We start from the raw sequence: 14,937 nt of genomic DNA, 5'->3' as shown, positions 1-14,937 counted from the left end.
AATCATAGAGTCATTTATTACCTCACTGGATTAACATGGCTTTAACAAAATAGTTCATTATAAAGGACAAACCTGCAAGAGAATGTCATTTAAGCAACAGCGTGAGCAATCTGGTAATTGAATTAAAATGTGTTTGTCAGCAAAATGTTGGCATCATAACATGCTAACCTGCTGGCTTGCAGCTCCCTGCCATGGTAAACCTTTTTTGTCAGCATTTTGCCCTGCACAGGGCACACTGTGAGAAGACCTTATGTACTCAATGATGTTTATTAACAAAACACAAGTACTGGTATGCATGGTTTGACCTGCCCAGTCTCACAAGGAAACCCTGCCTGTTCTGCATAAATAAACAAACAAACAGATGGATTAAATTAGAATATTGCAACATCCCATCAGCCCTATTAACTAGTACATGTCCTATGATGTGCAAGTATTCCAACATCATTTAAAAATTAAAATCAATTATAACCTTGTAGCAAACACTGCCACTGACCCTGGAGCCCAGACTGTCTGCGCTGCTTTTAGTTCCCTGTTTCTTGGGTGCTGTTTTATATCAGCCCTAGGTTTGGCACAAGTAGAGCAACTTAGGGACTGCCATATCCTCTAACAGATAATAGTGACACAGTAAGAAGGTGTCCAGCTCCTACAAGGGGTAAGGGTCTTGGGGCATGATAGCCCTGTTCAGCTAGGAGGTCTTGCTCAGCAGTGGGAAGGCATCCCTTATAAAGGGATGAGAGAAGCCATAGAAACGTGGCAAGAGGGAGACTAGGCAGGAAGTCCTGAGAGCTGCCACTTGAAGAAGAGGAAGCATGCTGCAAGAGACACAGGATTTGCAGTAGACTCAAAGTCTGGGGACTTGAAGAAAGGTGCTTCTGTGAGCAACAGGTCAACATGGCAGAAGATCCACTTTGTTTGAGGATTTAGGTTAAAGAATAAAACCGTGCAGGGAAATAGGCCCATTTGCCTTACATGGAGGCAAACAATTGTGCAAAACACCCAAGAGGCTCTACCTGAAGAGTTGGGGTGACCCTGCTGATCTTGCAGGGTTATGGGCTATGGAAGACAGCTGCTCCAAGGACTTGCTCAGGCCAGAGAAATTCTTTATAAGCATGAAGTGGACAGTACCCACTCCTTTGTGCTACCTGGTTCAGGGCACAACAAGGCCAGAATGGTTCAAATAAAGCAATTCTTAGCTTCTGTCCCTTTAAACAAGAAACCTGCCTTCCCCTCTCCACCATCTTTTGTGATTAGAAAAACAAGCACGTCTGAGGGAAACACTGAGTGATTGCAGGTGCCATTACATAATGAAGCAGTGCTGCTCATTAACACCCTGTGATTTATCACCCATGGAACAAGGGAAAAGCAGGTCTAAAAAACACAATTCCTACATTGTTTCACATTATTTCCAGTCCAGCAAGTCAGCTGAGTGCTAGAACAGCTGAATTTCCAACTAGTAGTCCATGGTTCTGAAAAGATCAATGTTTTACCCCTCATGCCCCTCGCATCTGCAAAGCTAAAGTATAATTTAGATTCATAACTACCAGCTTCCCTAGATATTGTGTCCTACCTTCATACAGCCAGTCGCTGAGCCCATTGAAAATAACATTTTCCTTTCCAGTGGAGACCACTCGTATAGCTTGTTTTCCCACATGGGCACAGTAATAGATGTTATTCTCAAAGATAAATATCTAATGTGAAGGGAAAAAGAAAAGAGAACACTGTTAAGTAGCAAGTCTATTGTAAAGGGTGCATTGCTTTCACAACAATGAATAATACATGATAATACATTATAAGTCTACGGCAGATATGTCTTTTATCTCAAAGATCTCCAAAGCTCTGACTAACTCTTTTGGCCTTCCAGACCTCTACACACCTGTTCTAACAGGGAAGTGTTACTTCCCTCTCTACTAAAATGCTGTCAATGCTTCACATACTGAAATATGGCAGGTAAGCATCAGTGATCAGCAATGAAAAGGCAGGCAATGAAGAGTATCCTATTTCAGTAATTCACGAACTATGGTGGCCTGGAGCATCAGTGGACTAAAAAGTACTTACTGAGAGACCTGGGCTGGGCACAGGAATAGGTACTTTCTCCTTGCTTTCAGTAGCTAATATTTCTTTAAAGGAGAGCTGTCAATGTATTGAATATCTTTGTAACATGGCACTTGAAAATGCCTCATATAAACATTGGACTAGCGTGGAGGGGGAGGGGAAGGGGAAATAATTTGGGTCCATGGGCTACATAGGCAGTTTTAGGAGGCAGGCATTTTCAAGCCATGGAGACTCCACAACTCAGCACTAGTCAGTTTGTGTGTATGTCCAGATATCCCCCACAAAGGATTCATGTGCTAATTAGCACCCCGCCACTTACGACTAGAACTAGGTGTTTTTGTCATGAGTCCTGGAATCCTCTAAAAATGTATATGCAGGTGAAGTGCAGGGAAACCTGGTCTGGCTCCACCACATGGGGGGCAGGACCACACTAATCATATACACCAGGCTGAGAGAGGGGGTGACAGAGGGATTCTGGATGAACTGCTGGGGCCCCATTTGATGATGTTTGCCAAACATTTAAGGCTGGGGACGAAAGAGGAATAATTGGAAATGGAAAAAAAAAGCACAGCTCAGCTGTAGGAGTGACAAGGAAGTAAAAATGTATGCAATGGAGTAGCTCACCATGACCTGAAAGAGTCAATGCTGAGGGGGACTAAGCACAATGGGCCCTACCATGTGTTTTATTCAGATGGCTTGCACTAACCTATCCTTGTCCTGTGGAAGACCAGGGACCATCTCATAAACAGACGCACAACCCCCTTTGTTGAGGACTCCATCAAAATGGGTCTGAGTAAGATGTACTGGTACTAGGAATATGGTAGATGACGATAGGGAAGAGATGGCAGGAATCATATGGAAGAGTTCAGATGCACTGTTCAGAGCTGGGTCCTCTGAGGAGAGCAGTGATGATGACAACAATGACAGACAACAACAAGGAATACAATGATGAGTGAAAGGACTTTGGAAATGGATGGAGTAGTTGGGGGGAGGGGGTGAAAACAGGGGGGAGGACACTGAGGTGGTCCTTTGCATAGCTGTAATGGGTAAAAGTTATGGTGATGGACACATGGGTGTGTAGGCACACAGTAGCACTGCACAGTTCAGTTATTGTAATGGGAATAAAAATGGTATACTGTAAAGGTGTGTTTTGGACTGTCAAGTGAACCATATTGGTCACAAGACAGGTTGGTAGAGGTATATATATAGAAATAAAAATTTTTGCAAAAAAAATAAATGATTGTGCTAATGGGGGACTGCTTTTGCACTTTTTCCCTTGCTGCTCCTTGGCCTTTTGGCTAGGAGCAAGCAAGACCAGGAGGTATATGAACTCCAAGGCTATCAGACCTGGGGCTTGCACATAGGATGCCAGGATGTCATCAGCATGTTTACCTCATATGGGCCATTTGTTCTGTAGTCATTCTCAGCGACATTTAATCAACTTCATACTTGGCTTCCATTACTGACTTACTGATTTTGGCAGCGGTTTAATGATAGACAATGTATTTAATGAGGTTTCCTTGTATACAAATATAAGATGAGGAACATTTTTTTCCCCATGCTGACTCGGGAAATAATATTCAAATAAATGATGGTATTTCATTTTATTGAGTTCAGCAGGACAATAGAGTCGTAGGACTGAAAGGAATCTCAAGGATCATCAAGTTCAACCCCCTGCAGAGAGGCAGGCTTTGCTCTTTATGGTGCTGGAGTAGTTGACCCTCAAAACCATCTAGGTAAGGTCTGCATAAGAACAGAAGGACGGCCATATTGGGTCAGACCAAAGGTCTGTCTAGCCCAGTATCTGAGACCTCCCACTGGATAGTTTCATTGTGCGACTCCCAGTTCTTGTATTAAGAGATTTAGTGAATATGTTTTCTTTTAGTCACTTTTTCCAGGCCAACCATGATATTGCTGAGCTCTGTCATATCCCTCCCTTTGTTAAGGTTTGTTTATACTTCAAAAAGGGATGTTCAACCTCTTAGTGACCAGGCGCCACACACCGTGTGGGGTCAGGGCAGAGAGCGGGGGCTGCAGAAGCAGGGGCCATGGCCCCCACTCCCCCCTTCAGCTCACCAGCTTCAAACTCCTTTGATACCACACAGACAGGATGTCCTCTCACCATTGCACCATGTGGGCAGGTGGGCGCCCACCCCACCTCACCTCCTTGGGTGCAAGCTCCTCTGGCACTGCAAACTGTGCTGCACCATGCTCCCTGGGGAGAGAAGGGAGAGGAGCCTGGAGACCCCTGCTGCAGCAACAGCCAGAGCAATAAGGGAAATGGTGGACAAGGGAGCCCAGAGGCCTCAAATTAACCTTTTACAGGCTGCATATGGCCCATAAGCTGCCAGTTGGACAACCCTAGGGCAAATGAATTATCAAAAATGTAGGCTCCTAAATAAATATCCCAGTTTTTGAAAGACTGAGTATTCTGCTCCAGTGAACCAGAGCTGCTGGGTACCGGGCACATTTGAAAAATCATATTTTGGTAGTTAAATACTGAGGCAAAAGCATAACTACTCATTTTTAATAACTTGGTTGTAGGCTTCAATCCGTACCTCTATCTCTGTCTATAATTGTATTTCCTGTCATCTTCAGTACAGAGATTTATTTTCCCCCCTAGCAAAATTTGTCCTTTTTAAACTAAAATTCCTGCTTTTAAAACTATTTTTAAACTTCATTCTCAAGGCTGCAGAGATGTGAGGAACAAAAATATCAGCAAAGCCATTCAGTTTGAAAGACAAATTATTAATGGTGTTTAACAGACATTTAAAGAAGACATTTTCCACACACTTAAAGATATTGGAACAAACGTTGCATATCTTTCCCATGATATCAGAATGCAATTTCCCAGATTGCATTCATGAAAAGTTAGACCTGGAAAAAATATTTGCTTTCAGCTCAGGTTTCAGGTCCTATCAAAGTATGTGTCTCACCCAGAGAGAAGCTGGAAAGTTTCCAGAAGCAAGTATAGATCCTAATTTAATTTCGGCAGCTGTTACGGTGAGTTTGCCTAGGGGTAAAAAGTATGACTAAAACTGTAACTTGTTTTATTCCTTTCCAGCCTACATGGGCTTTTAAGCTAAAAAGAGCTTCATCCAATTAATATTTTCTGAAAGTAAAAATATGCTGTGACATATATTAAATTCTTCATTCTTTCTTGCTTTTATTATTAGTATGTAGAGCAGCCAGAGGAGGGGTGCTGAACACAGAATTTCAGACAAGCTACCTATTTTGCATATGGGAGGCAGCTGAAGTTTCAGTGCACATGGAAGTCAGGAGAACAAGGCTGAACAAGGTACTGTGAGCAGAATGCTGGCTGCTCCTTTGACACAAATCATCAGTGTCTTTTCGGAATGAGATAATACAATCAGCACTATTACTGTAGTCAGAAAAGCTTAGAACACATCTAGTTCTAAGCTGCCAAAACCCTGGGCCCCTGATAAGGATCCCACGCCGCTGGGATAAACCCCTGGCTTTTTACCAGGAAGCCCTGACTTATTGCGGTGTCAGAATGATAAGGATCAGCCCCAGGAGGCCCAGACCCAAGCTTTCCTTAGTTATAATGTACTTTTATAAGGAGCCCCAAGGTATACAGCTAGTTTGCACTAGAGAAAGAGGGGAATGTGGCTACTGTGGCTATAGGTGTATGGCCTTAAATGTAATCCCATGGGTGCTGCTAAAAGATAAGCTCCACTCACATCCAGGCCATATAGGACTGTTTTATTAGGCAGCATGAATAGAAGTATAAATATGGGGTGGCAATTGGGTGAGTGGTAGAGATGGTGGTGTTGATGTGACGCTTTGTCTTCTTCGACAACGGGTGGATGTTCTTGGGAAGAGGGCTGCTATCGAAAGATGGGATCCATCTGACGAGAATGGGGAAGAGCATCTTTGGGCCTCATGTGGCCAACCTAATAAGCAGGGCTTTAAGCCAGGTTCCCTGGGGAATAGTCATCAAAACCCTCCAGCAACAGAGCATGCAGTCCAGAGGGAAAAGGACTCGAAGAAGTAACTCAGCTCTGGGAAAGTGCCAGAGAACTACAGGACTGCAAAAAGTGCCATAAAAGCAAAGCAAGGGGGTTAAAATGCAAAATACATTTGATGCACGAATACAAATATGAGAAGTATGTGGAATAAACAAGATGAGCTGGAAGCTGCAGCCTGTGAAAAGAGCTATGATATTTTAGGCATCACTGAAGCCTGGAGGGACGGCTGTTATGACTGGAATATGAACTGAGAGGGTAATGCTGTTTCGGAAGGACAGAGTTGGGAGAAAAGGTGGTGGTGTTGCCCCGTATGTCAACAACACGTATACTTGTTCCCTGGTTCAGGAGGAAGAAGATGGCAAAGCAGAGTGCATTTGGGTGAAGATGAAAGGTGAAAGATGTGGCCCTGATATAATGGTGGCAATTTATTATAGGACACCTAATCAGGAAGAGGAGGTGGATAAGGCACTCTTCAAGCACATGACAAATCTATCCAAAAGTTATAGGATAGTACTGATGGGACACTTCAATTTTCCAGATACCTGCTGGAAGAACAATGAAACCAAACATAAAATGTCAACTGGTTCCTAACTTGTGTAGAGGACAACTTTCTCTTCCAGAAAGTGGAAGATAGTCAACCAGGGGATCATCTATCTTGAATCTTGGCCTGACCAAGAGAGAACTGGTGGAGGATGTTAAGGTGACAGGTAACTTGGGAGGAAGCAGTCATTATACAACAGAATTCCAGATCCTGAGACAGAGAAAGCATGAGGTCAGCAAAATTAGGATGTTAAATTTAAAAAAGGCAGATTTAATCTAACTCAAGGTGCTAGTAGACATGGTATCATGGGAGGATAAATTGAAGGATAAAGGCACCCGGGAGGGCTGGGAGCTTTTAAGGAGCACAATATTAGAAACCCAACAAGAAGCTGTTCTGGCACAGGGGAAGCAGAGGAATGACAAGAGACCAATGTGACTACAGAAGGAGCTTCTAAAATGCCCCAAATGCAAAAGGAAAACATATGGGCAAAGGAAGAATGGGCAGGTCACTAAGGATGCATGGCTAGAAATAGTAGGAACCTGCAGGGACAAAGTCAGGAAGGCAAAGATAAAGGACAATCTGTACCTGGAAAAGATGATTAATGACGACAAGAAGAGGTTCTATTATATGTTGGCCAGGGAAGAAGGACCAAAGAAGTGGTGGGTCCACTCTTAACAAGCCAGGGGGAACTCTTAACAGGAGACACGAAGAAGGCAGAGCTACTCAATAGCTACTTTGCTTCAGTCTTCACAAAAAATTAAGCTGAAGCCAGACACATAATAGAAATTATCTGGATAAGGAAGGGGGCAAGCTAAGGATGGAAATAACAAAAGAGATGGTCAGAGAGCTTGTTAGGTCTGAATGCATTCAAGTCAACGGGGCCAGATACGTTTTATCTCAGGGTCCTGAAGGAACTGGCAGAGGACATGTCAGAGGCCTTGGCCCAGGAAATTGTGGGAGATTGCTCAGGTACCAGAGGACTGGAAAAGGGTTTCTTTTTTCAAGAAGGCAGACAGGAAGACATGGGGAACTACAGATGGGTTAGCATCACCTCAATACCTGGGAAGTTACTGAAGGATACCTAGTATTGAAACTGGGAAGGATTGTGAACATGTTGGAGGATGTGAGTGCAACTCAGAAGGATCTCAACAGACCGGAAAGTTGGGCTAGAGCTAACAGGATGAAGTTCAATGCAGACAAATGCAAGGTGCTACGCCTCCAGAGGAATAATAAAAAATACAAATACAAAATGGGGGACACTTGGCTGGATGGCAGCTCTGTGGAAAAGGGCCTTGGAGCCTTGGTAAACCACATACTCAGTATGAGTCTGCAGTGCGATATAGTGGGGCAAAGGTGAATGCAATTTTGGGATGCATCAATAGAAGAAGTCTTCAAATACTTGAAGGGCTGCCATAAAGAAGAGGGAAAGCTCTTTTTCTGTCTTGCTGCAGAGAGAAGGATGTGGACCAATGGCTTGCAGCTGCAGCAAAGTTAAGTTTAGATTGGATATCAGGAAGAACTTCTTCACAGTGAGAATAGTAAGGCAGTGGAAGACTGTCTAGAGAGGCTGTGGACTCTCCCTCGCTGGAGGTGTTTAAGATGAGGTTGAAGAGCTATTGGTCACGGATGAACTAGGCATAGTTATGTCTATTTTCTATCATGGGTATTTCCCACGCTTCTGGGCTTTGCTGGTTGCTCCCACCCCTCACCTTTTCCTGCTATGTTTCAGGGTGTTTTTAAGCCTCCCCACAGGCATTGGGTGCTGGATACAGCTAAGAGTAGGGACTTCAGTTGGGGTGTGTCAATTCTCCTCCTAGGAGCAAAGCTTCCTGTCACTAAAATGGAAATAATAACACTTGCTTACTTAATATGGGAGACTATAGAGTCTGAGATTAAAGAAATGAAAGCTATAGTGGTAATTGGAACTACCTGTATGGACACAGATAGACAGCCTCATGACTCTCCATTGGGTTTGGTGATGTTGTAGAACCTACAGACTTTGGATTGTGGGATATTACAAACTGATATTGTTATAGCTAGTTAGATTGTGGTAGCATACACCTCCTGCTAGGTTACAGTCAAGCCTGGTGAAGATATCTGCTAAATAGAAGGGCCCCGCAAAAAAAATACAGGCGATTTTCTCTTCAGAAAAACAGGGAGAAGCAGAATTCTCCAGACTCATTGCTTTTATTGCTTCAGGCGGAATTATTAATCTCTAGGGCTGTTTTTCCAATACAACATTATCGTTTCTATGGTTTGATGACCAGTAATCCACACAGTATATTCTGAGGGGCACTGTCATCCAACACTAAGTCTTAACTTTAATTCTCTGTCTGAGTTATACCTCTGTTCTGCAAAGAACACTTAATCAGCACCCGGATCAGAAGGAATTATTCAAGTAATGCAACATATTCCTTGCTTGGAGTCTCATGACAAATTGAGGACAGGCGGTTTTGCCATAACTTTGTATGATATTACTTTTAAATGAATCTGTGGGAAAAATAAACAAAGCTGAATAGCAATCTGGTTTTGGATTTTCTTAGCACTGATTTTTTTTTCTTCATCTTTAATGTCTTTCAAAGCATCACTGCACTAATCACTGGCCTTGTTGCATCAGATAGCTGCAATGGAAAATTAATAGTGCTCTGACTTGAAATCAACTTCCATATAATTCAGAGCCAATCTGCAGCACCTCACAGAGAATTTAAAATCATCCTCCTAACTATAGCTCCTTGTACCCTAAAAATGTCAGCCACAATCAAGATGCAACAGAACTGAAACAGGACATGGAAAACTTCTGTGTAATGTAGACTTATAAATTAAGGAAAAGTTTTTGAATGCTCATTATTCATCAGAAAGAAATGTCTTTACATTATACCACATCTCAGGCTTTCACATTACAAAGAGATTCAATGATTTTGTGACATACTTTTGAAATAGCTCCAACTTTTTTGACTTTGTGGACATTAGAATAGAAGTCATTTTTACCTGACTCATACAAATTAAGCAATGCATGGTAAGAATTGTTTAATAAACCCGAAAACATCCAACTTGTTTTGAACATCAGTTCCAATTTTCTGTTTTACCTTTGCTTTATAAAGTAGTACAGCCCTTCCCTAACATAAGATATGGCACTGAAACAGCTTGGCTACCCTTTCATGACTTCAGTGGGAACAGGAACCTGACCTTTCACTTCTGTGTGTGCATGCCACTGTAATGGGATTTACATGGATGCATTTAAGTAATACCTTGCCCTTGATTACTCATACTGGCAACACATATTCTTTTAATGGTGGACAATGTCATGGAGTTAGCAGCAGGAATCAAAAGAAAAGCAAAGTGTTCATTACAAAGAGAAGTATAACAACAGCATGGAAAATAAAGCTGAAAACATGACTGCTATTATGTGCCAATGCTGGAACCTCCCTCTGAATGCTGTGTGTTCCCTTCTGGTCATCATGTCTTTAGTGGGAGATAGCAGTAACAGAAGGGATTCAGAGATAGTAACAAGAATGAAAATCATCTATGCGGAGACAGACTAAAAATACTGGGGCCATTAAATCTAGCTGAAGCAGGAAGGGCATAATAAAGTCCTACAAAACAATGAATGGTGCTAAGGCAGCACTTTTTATTCACCATCTGTTAAAATAACTCTAGGACAAGGAGACATTTAAAAAAACTGAAAGACAGACAATTTCAAATGGAAACAATGATTACACTGCTCCCCTTCCCAATTAACCTGTGGAACTTATTATCACTGGGTGCAATGGAAGATAGGAACCCCTAATTCTAGTTCTGTTGTAACCTTAGGGTTGGGTCCAAGAGTTAGACACCTATTTGTGGAAACAACAAGACCATCCAGAGTGACCACGGTGTGATGACCTATGGAGTTTCCTGTAATATTTCTATGTTAACTGGGTTTGTGTTATAATAGAATTGCACTCCTCAGTTTCACCTTAGCTAACTTACAGGGAAGGAAAGAATGGCTTATGGAGATAATGAAGCCAGAGTCACTAGCCTACATGACAGAAGATCCATCCATTTACAGAGACTGAACAGCTTTGGTGACATTTCAGCAAAGGTGGGGATGTCAGGTAATGCCTAGGAGAAGTCCAAGAGAGAGATAGAGAGCAATATACAGGACAATAGAAGCAGCAGGGATGGCCAAACAAGATGCTGCCTGAAGGAGACAGTCTGGAGGCAGAGACCAGAGCCGCAGCTTTGTGGCTTGGGAGTGGGTATACTGAAAAAGAACAATGGACTAATCTTTGGGGGTGTGGACTGGACTGGGAACAAAGGAATCACTTAACCTTTTGGAAAGGAGCAAGCCAGCAGGCCAGTGGATGGCCTTTGCTGTGGTAAATGTCTTTATTGAAGCAGAGATGTCAGTTTGCTGCTTGGAACTTCAAGCTGCACTTGACCCCTGCAACAAGACATAAAGTCCCCCTCTCAGGATCTGAACTCGAACCTAGCTCCCCCAGTCAGGGGCTCAGAGAACCAGTGTGAGGGACCAAAAGGCCAGGGTCTCAGGGAGGGCAAGAGTTACAGCTTCCCCACCCCATGTTTTGGAGGTCCCTTCTGGGGTGGCTTTGAGGGGCACTCTCAGAAACGAGACATGGCCCTGGTGATGTAGAGCAAGCACCCTCTGGCAACACGTCAGAGCAATTTTTTTTCCTTTTTTTTTTTAAAAACAGGCAGTCCTTGACTTAAGACATTTTGAGCTGCAATGAACGGCATTAATAAATTGACGCCCTGTTTCAACTTTCTGATGCCAGTTTCAACTTTACAAAGCTTGATCCAACACCACATGATGCCAGAGAACAAGTTCGTTGTGTCACCCATCTCCCTGGAGAACATCTGCCCAAACTTCCTTTGTTACTTTCTTTAAGAAAGCAGACAAGGCTCCAGAAAAAAATCCTGCAGCCAAGACTCCTGAGAAGACTCCGGCCAAGAACCCTTCAAAAAGTCCAACCAAGAGCCCTTCAAAAAGTCCAGCAAAGTCACCTCAAAGAAGTCCTTCCAAATCAACATGATTGCTATTTACAATATAAATACATGAATTTAATTATATTATTCATCCATAATTGATTAAGTACAAAATTCTGAGTTAGTTTTGCTGAAAATAGGGCATCAGGCCTTGGCTCAGGAACCAATCTCCCATTTTTAACATTGTTCCTACGGGGAAATCAGTTCTGAGTTACGACGTTTCAACTTAAGACATGGTTTTCAGGAACCAAGTGTGTCATAAGTCCAAGGACTGCCTGTACAAAGGGTAAAATCCCGGGCTATGGAAACAAATCAGAATTTTGCTTCAATTTCTGTTGGATGAGGATTTTGCTCTAAAAGGCTAGGAAGGGGATAGAACCCTTCAGAGCTTGAAAGCAGTGACAAGCCACTAATTCATATTGATTGGGGGAAAAAATTCCCTATCAACTAGTTATTCCAGGACACTGTACTGCAGGGTTTTCTGAAACTTCCTTTGAAGCAGCTAGAACTGGGCACTGCTACATGCAAAATAATAGACTACCTAGCCTACATGTATAATCCAGTAGGGAAGTTCCTCTATTAAACAGATAGGCTAGGGACAGATATTTAAAAAGCCTGAGCCCAAATAAATTCAATCTTTGCAGGCTAGCCTAACCTGCAATGCTTGAATCAATCTGGAGGTGGATAGCCATTTCCTTTTCATTCCAGAAATGCAAGCACATGCCTGCAGTGGCTCAGACTATCAGCCAGTGTGGGGAGGAGGGTGCAAGAGCAGCCCTCCCTTCCCTTACACAAGGTGACCAGGCCCCAGTAGGGTGCTCTGATTAGGGAGGGGTTCTCCCCCTTGCTGGTCAGCGAGAGAGTCAGCAGGGATTTACACAGCATTATGCTACACAGCAGAGAGTTACAGGGGGAACATTTATTACCCCATCAGCAAAACAAAAGGATCTCTCATTAGTTCAAGCTCTTCTAAAACAACTGTTTCCAAGACAGGAACACAGGGATATTACCAGCTACCTGTTGATTAGCTCCAAAGAGCCTTGAGCAAACAGTGTTCTGTCTGTCTTTGGCCTGTCTCCCATTGCACGGGCCATTGCCAGCATATGGTATGCTTGCTAATGCCGAGAGGTGCCTTTGTAAGGCAGTGGGGAGAGGGAATCCCTGCTTGAGCAGGGTGTTGGGGGGGAGGGGAAAGGGAGCAGGAGGAAGCCAGGCAGATGGCTGGACGTGCCATCGCTGCCGGAGCTGCAGCAAGGGAGCAGAGGGGAGGGGACAGCCCAGCTCTTTGGAGCAGAGATCCCCGCCCAGACCAGAGACATTGCATAAACCAACTTGTCCCAAATCAGCTAAGTCTGATACTACATTCAACCAGGTTTATTTCAAACTGGTTTCAGCCATTTTCAAACTGGTTTATGTGCCCTGAACATCTGTTCTGTTGCAGGTTTAAACCAGTTTCTAATAATTTAAACTGGTTTATGTGTAATGCCTGTCCTTAGCCACAGTGCTTTAGATAGTTAGAATCATAGAGAAGCAGGGCAAGAAGGGACCTCCATAGGTCATCTCCTAAGCCACAGTACCTGTCCCCCAGACCATGCTGATACCCCTCACTTCTGACCCCCAGCCCCTTTGCCCCTTCCAGCCCTGCTGTCCATGCAGTTCCTTGCTGCCCCTGAAGAACCCTCCCATCACCTTTCCCTGCCTGCTGCAGCCTCAGTGCCAGCAGGCATGCACAGCTCCAGCACAGGCAGGCACGCACAGACCCACACACACATGCACACACACACACAACCTGCCTGCAGTGGCCAGGCTCGTGCACAGAGCACGGGATGTCCCAGCCTCCAATCACCCTCCCCCACTGTTCCCATTCCCAAGCAGCTCCTCGCTGGGGCAGAGGTAAAGCAAAATCCCAGACATTTACTGATACTGAAAAAAAACCCGGACAGAAATGGGAGGACCCAAAAAGAGGACATGTCCAGGGAAACTTGGACGTATGGTAACCCTAACCCTACACAAATCTATAGTTTCAACTCTCAGCAAAATTAGAGCATCAACCCTGACACAACACATGATAAAACCCTAACATGCCATGTGTGAAGCAAGGAGACATAGCAGCCAGTGTCCTGCTGCTGTAAAGGTTGTTAATATAGGTTCAGGGGATCCCTGGAAAAGGGCTGTGCCCCTTGCTACTGAGGAAGGTAAAAACTCCCACAGTCCATACCAATCTGACCATGGGATAAAATTCCTTCCTAACCCTGAATATGGTGATCACTGGACCCTGAGCAGGATGGGAGGTGGAGGGACATGACCCTCTAGCTAGGGACCTGTGGCTTTAGGGCTCAGCAAGAGCACTGGCCCACCCTATTCAAAATCCCCAGCCCTGGCTGCAGCCAAACCCAGTGCCTTCAAGGAAGGCTTAAAACCCCCCCAAGTTCATGTAGCAATGGGGAGGGGAGGGGAGATTCTTCCCCCAGCCCAGTGTGGCAACCAGCAAAGCCCAGAAGCATGAGAAATATCCAAAGCAGAACACAGGCATGGATCACCCCTGACCAGTGGCTGTCCAACCTCTTCTTGAATACCTCCACAACTTCCCTATAAAGTCTATTCCACTGCCTCACTGTTCTAACAATGAAGATTTTCCTAAAATCCAAACTAAACTTACTTAGCTGCAACTTTAAGCCATTGGTCTGCATCCTGCAGCAAGAGAAAAAAGGTGTTTTCTTTCTTCTTTACAGCAGCCCATCAAGTATTTGAACACTGCAATCATGTCCCTTCTTAAGTGCCTTTTCCTCAAAGTGAACATGACTAGCTCCTTTAGCCTCTTCCTTTCCAAGCCCTTTATCATATTTTTTTTTTTTTACCCTCGCTAACTTCTCTGTGTCCTTTTTAAAATATGGAGCCCAGAATTGCATACAATACCCTAGATGATGTCTAACCAGTGCTGAGCAGAGGCACTATTATCTCCTGTGTCTTGTATGTAATACTTCTATTGATGCATCCCAAAATCACATTTTCCTTTTGTGCAGCTGTATCACATTACAGATTCATATTAAGTCAGTGATCTACCAAAACTCCCAGATGCCTCTCTATAGTGCTGCCATCCAGGCAGGTGTCACCCACTTTGCACCTGTATTTGGAATTATTCTTCCAGAGGCGTAGTAGCACTTTGCACTTGTCAGCACTGAATTTTATCTTGTTAGCTTCAGCCCAGCTTTCCAATCTGTCAAGATCCTTCTGAATTGTGCTCATATCCTTCAGTGTGTTCACAGTCCGTTCCAGTTTCATGTCATCTGAAAACTTGCTCAAGAAGCTTTCCATGTCAGCCTCCAAATCATTAATAAGCAGGCCCAGGACAGACCCCTGTGGGACTCT

The 14,937-nt window shown here is 43.8% G+C and overlaps 1 protein-coding gene across 4 annotated transcripts in view; it reads right to left on the bottom strand.

Moving 5' to 3' along the window:
- DPP6 (dipeptidyl peptidase like 6) overlaps positions 1 to 14,937 on the bottom strand; it is a 731,733-nt gene that overhangs the window by 123,921 nt on the left and 592,875 nt on the right. For all 4 annotated transcript variants that reach the window (XM_019530500.1, XM_019530482.1, XM_019530507.1 and 1 more), the window contains exon 8: positions 1,568 to 1,688. In XM_019530500.1, coding sequence (XP_019386045.1) covers positions 1,568 to 1,688 — 121 coding nt within the window. The remainder of the gene's footprint in view (positions 1 to 1,567; positions 1,689 to 14,937) is intronic.

Source organism: Crocodylus porosus, unplaced genomic scaffold (assembly GCF_001723895.1).
Source record: "Crocodylus porosus isolate Cpor-Errol unplaced genomic scaffold, CroPor_comp1, whole genome shotgun sequence".
NCBI classification, from domain to species: Eukaryota; Metazoa; Chordata; order Crocodylia; family Crocodylidae; genus Crocodylus; species Crocodylus porosus.
Note: the sequence above shows the minus strand (reverse complement) of the source record. Positions and strands in the feature narration are given on the sequence as shown.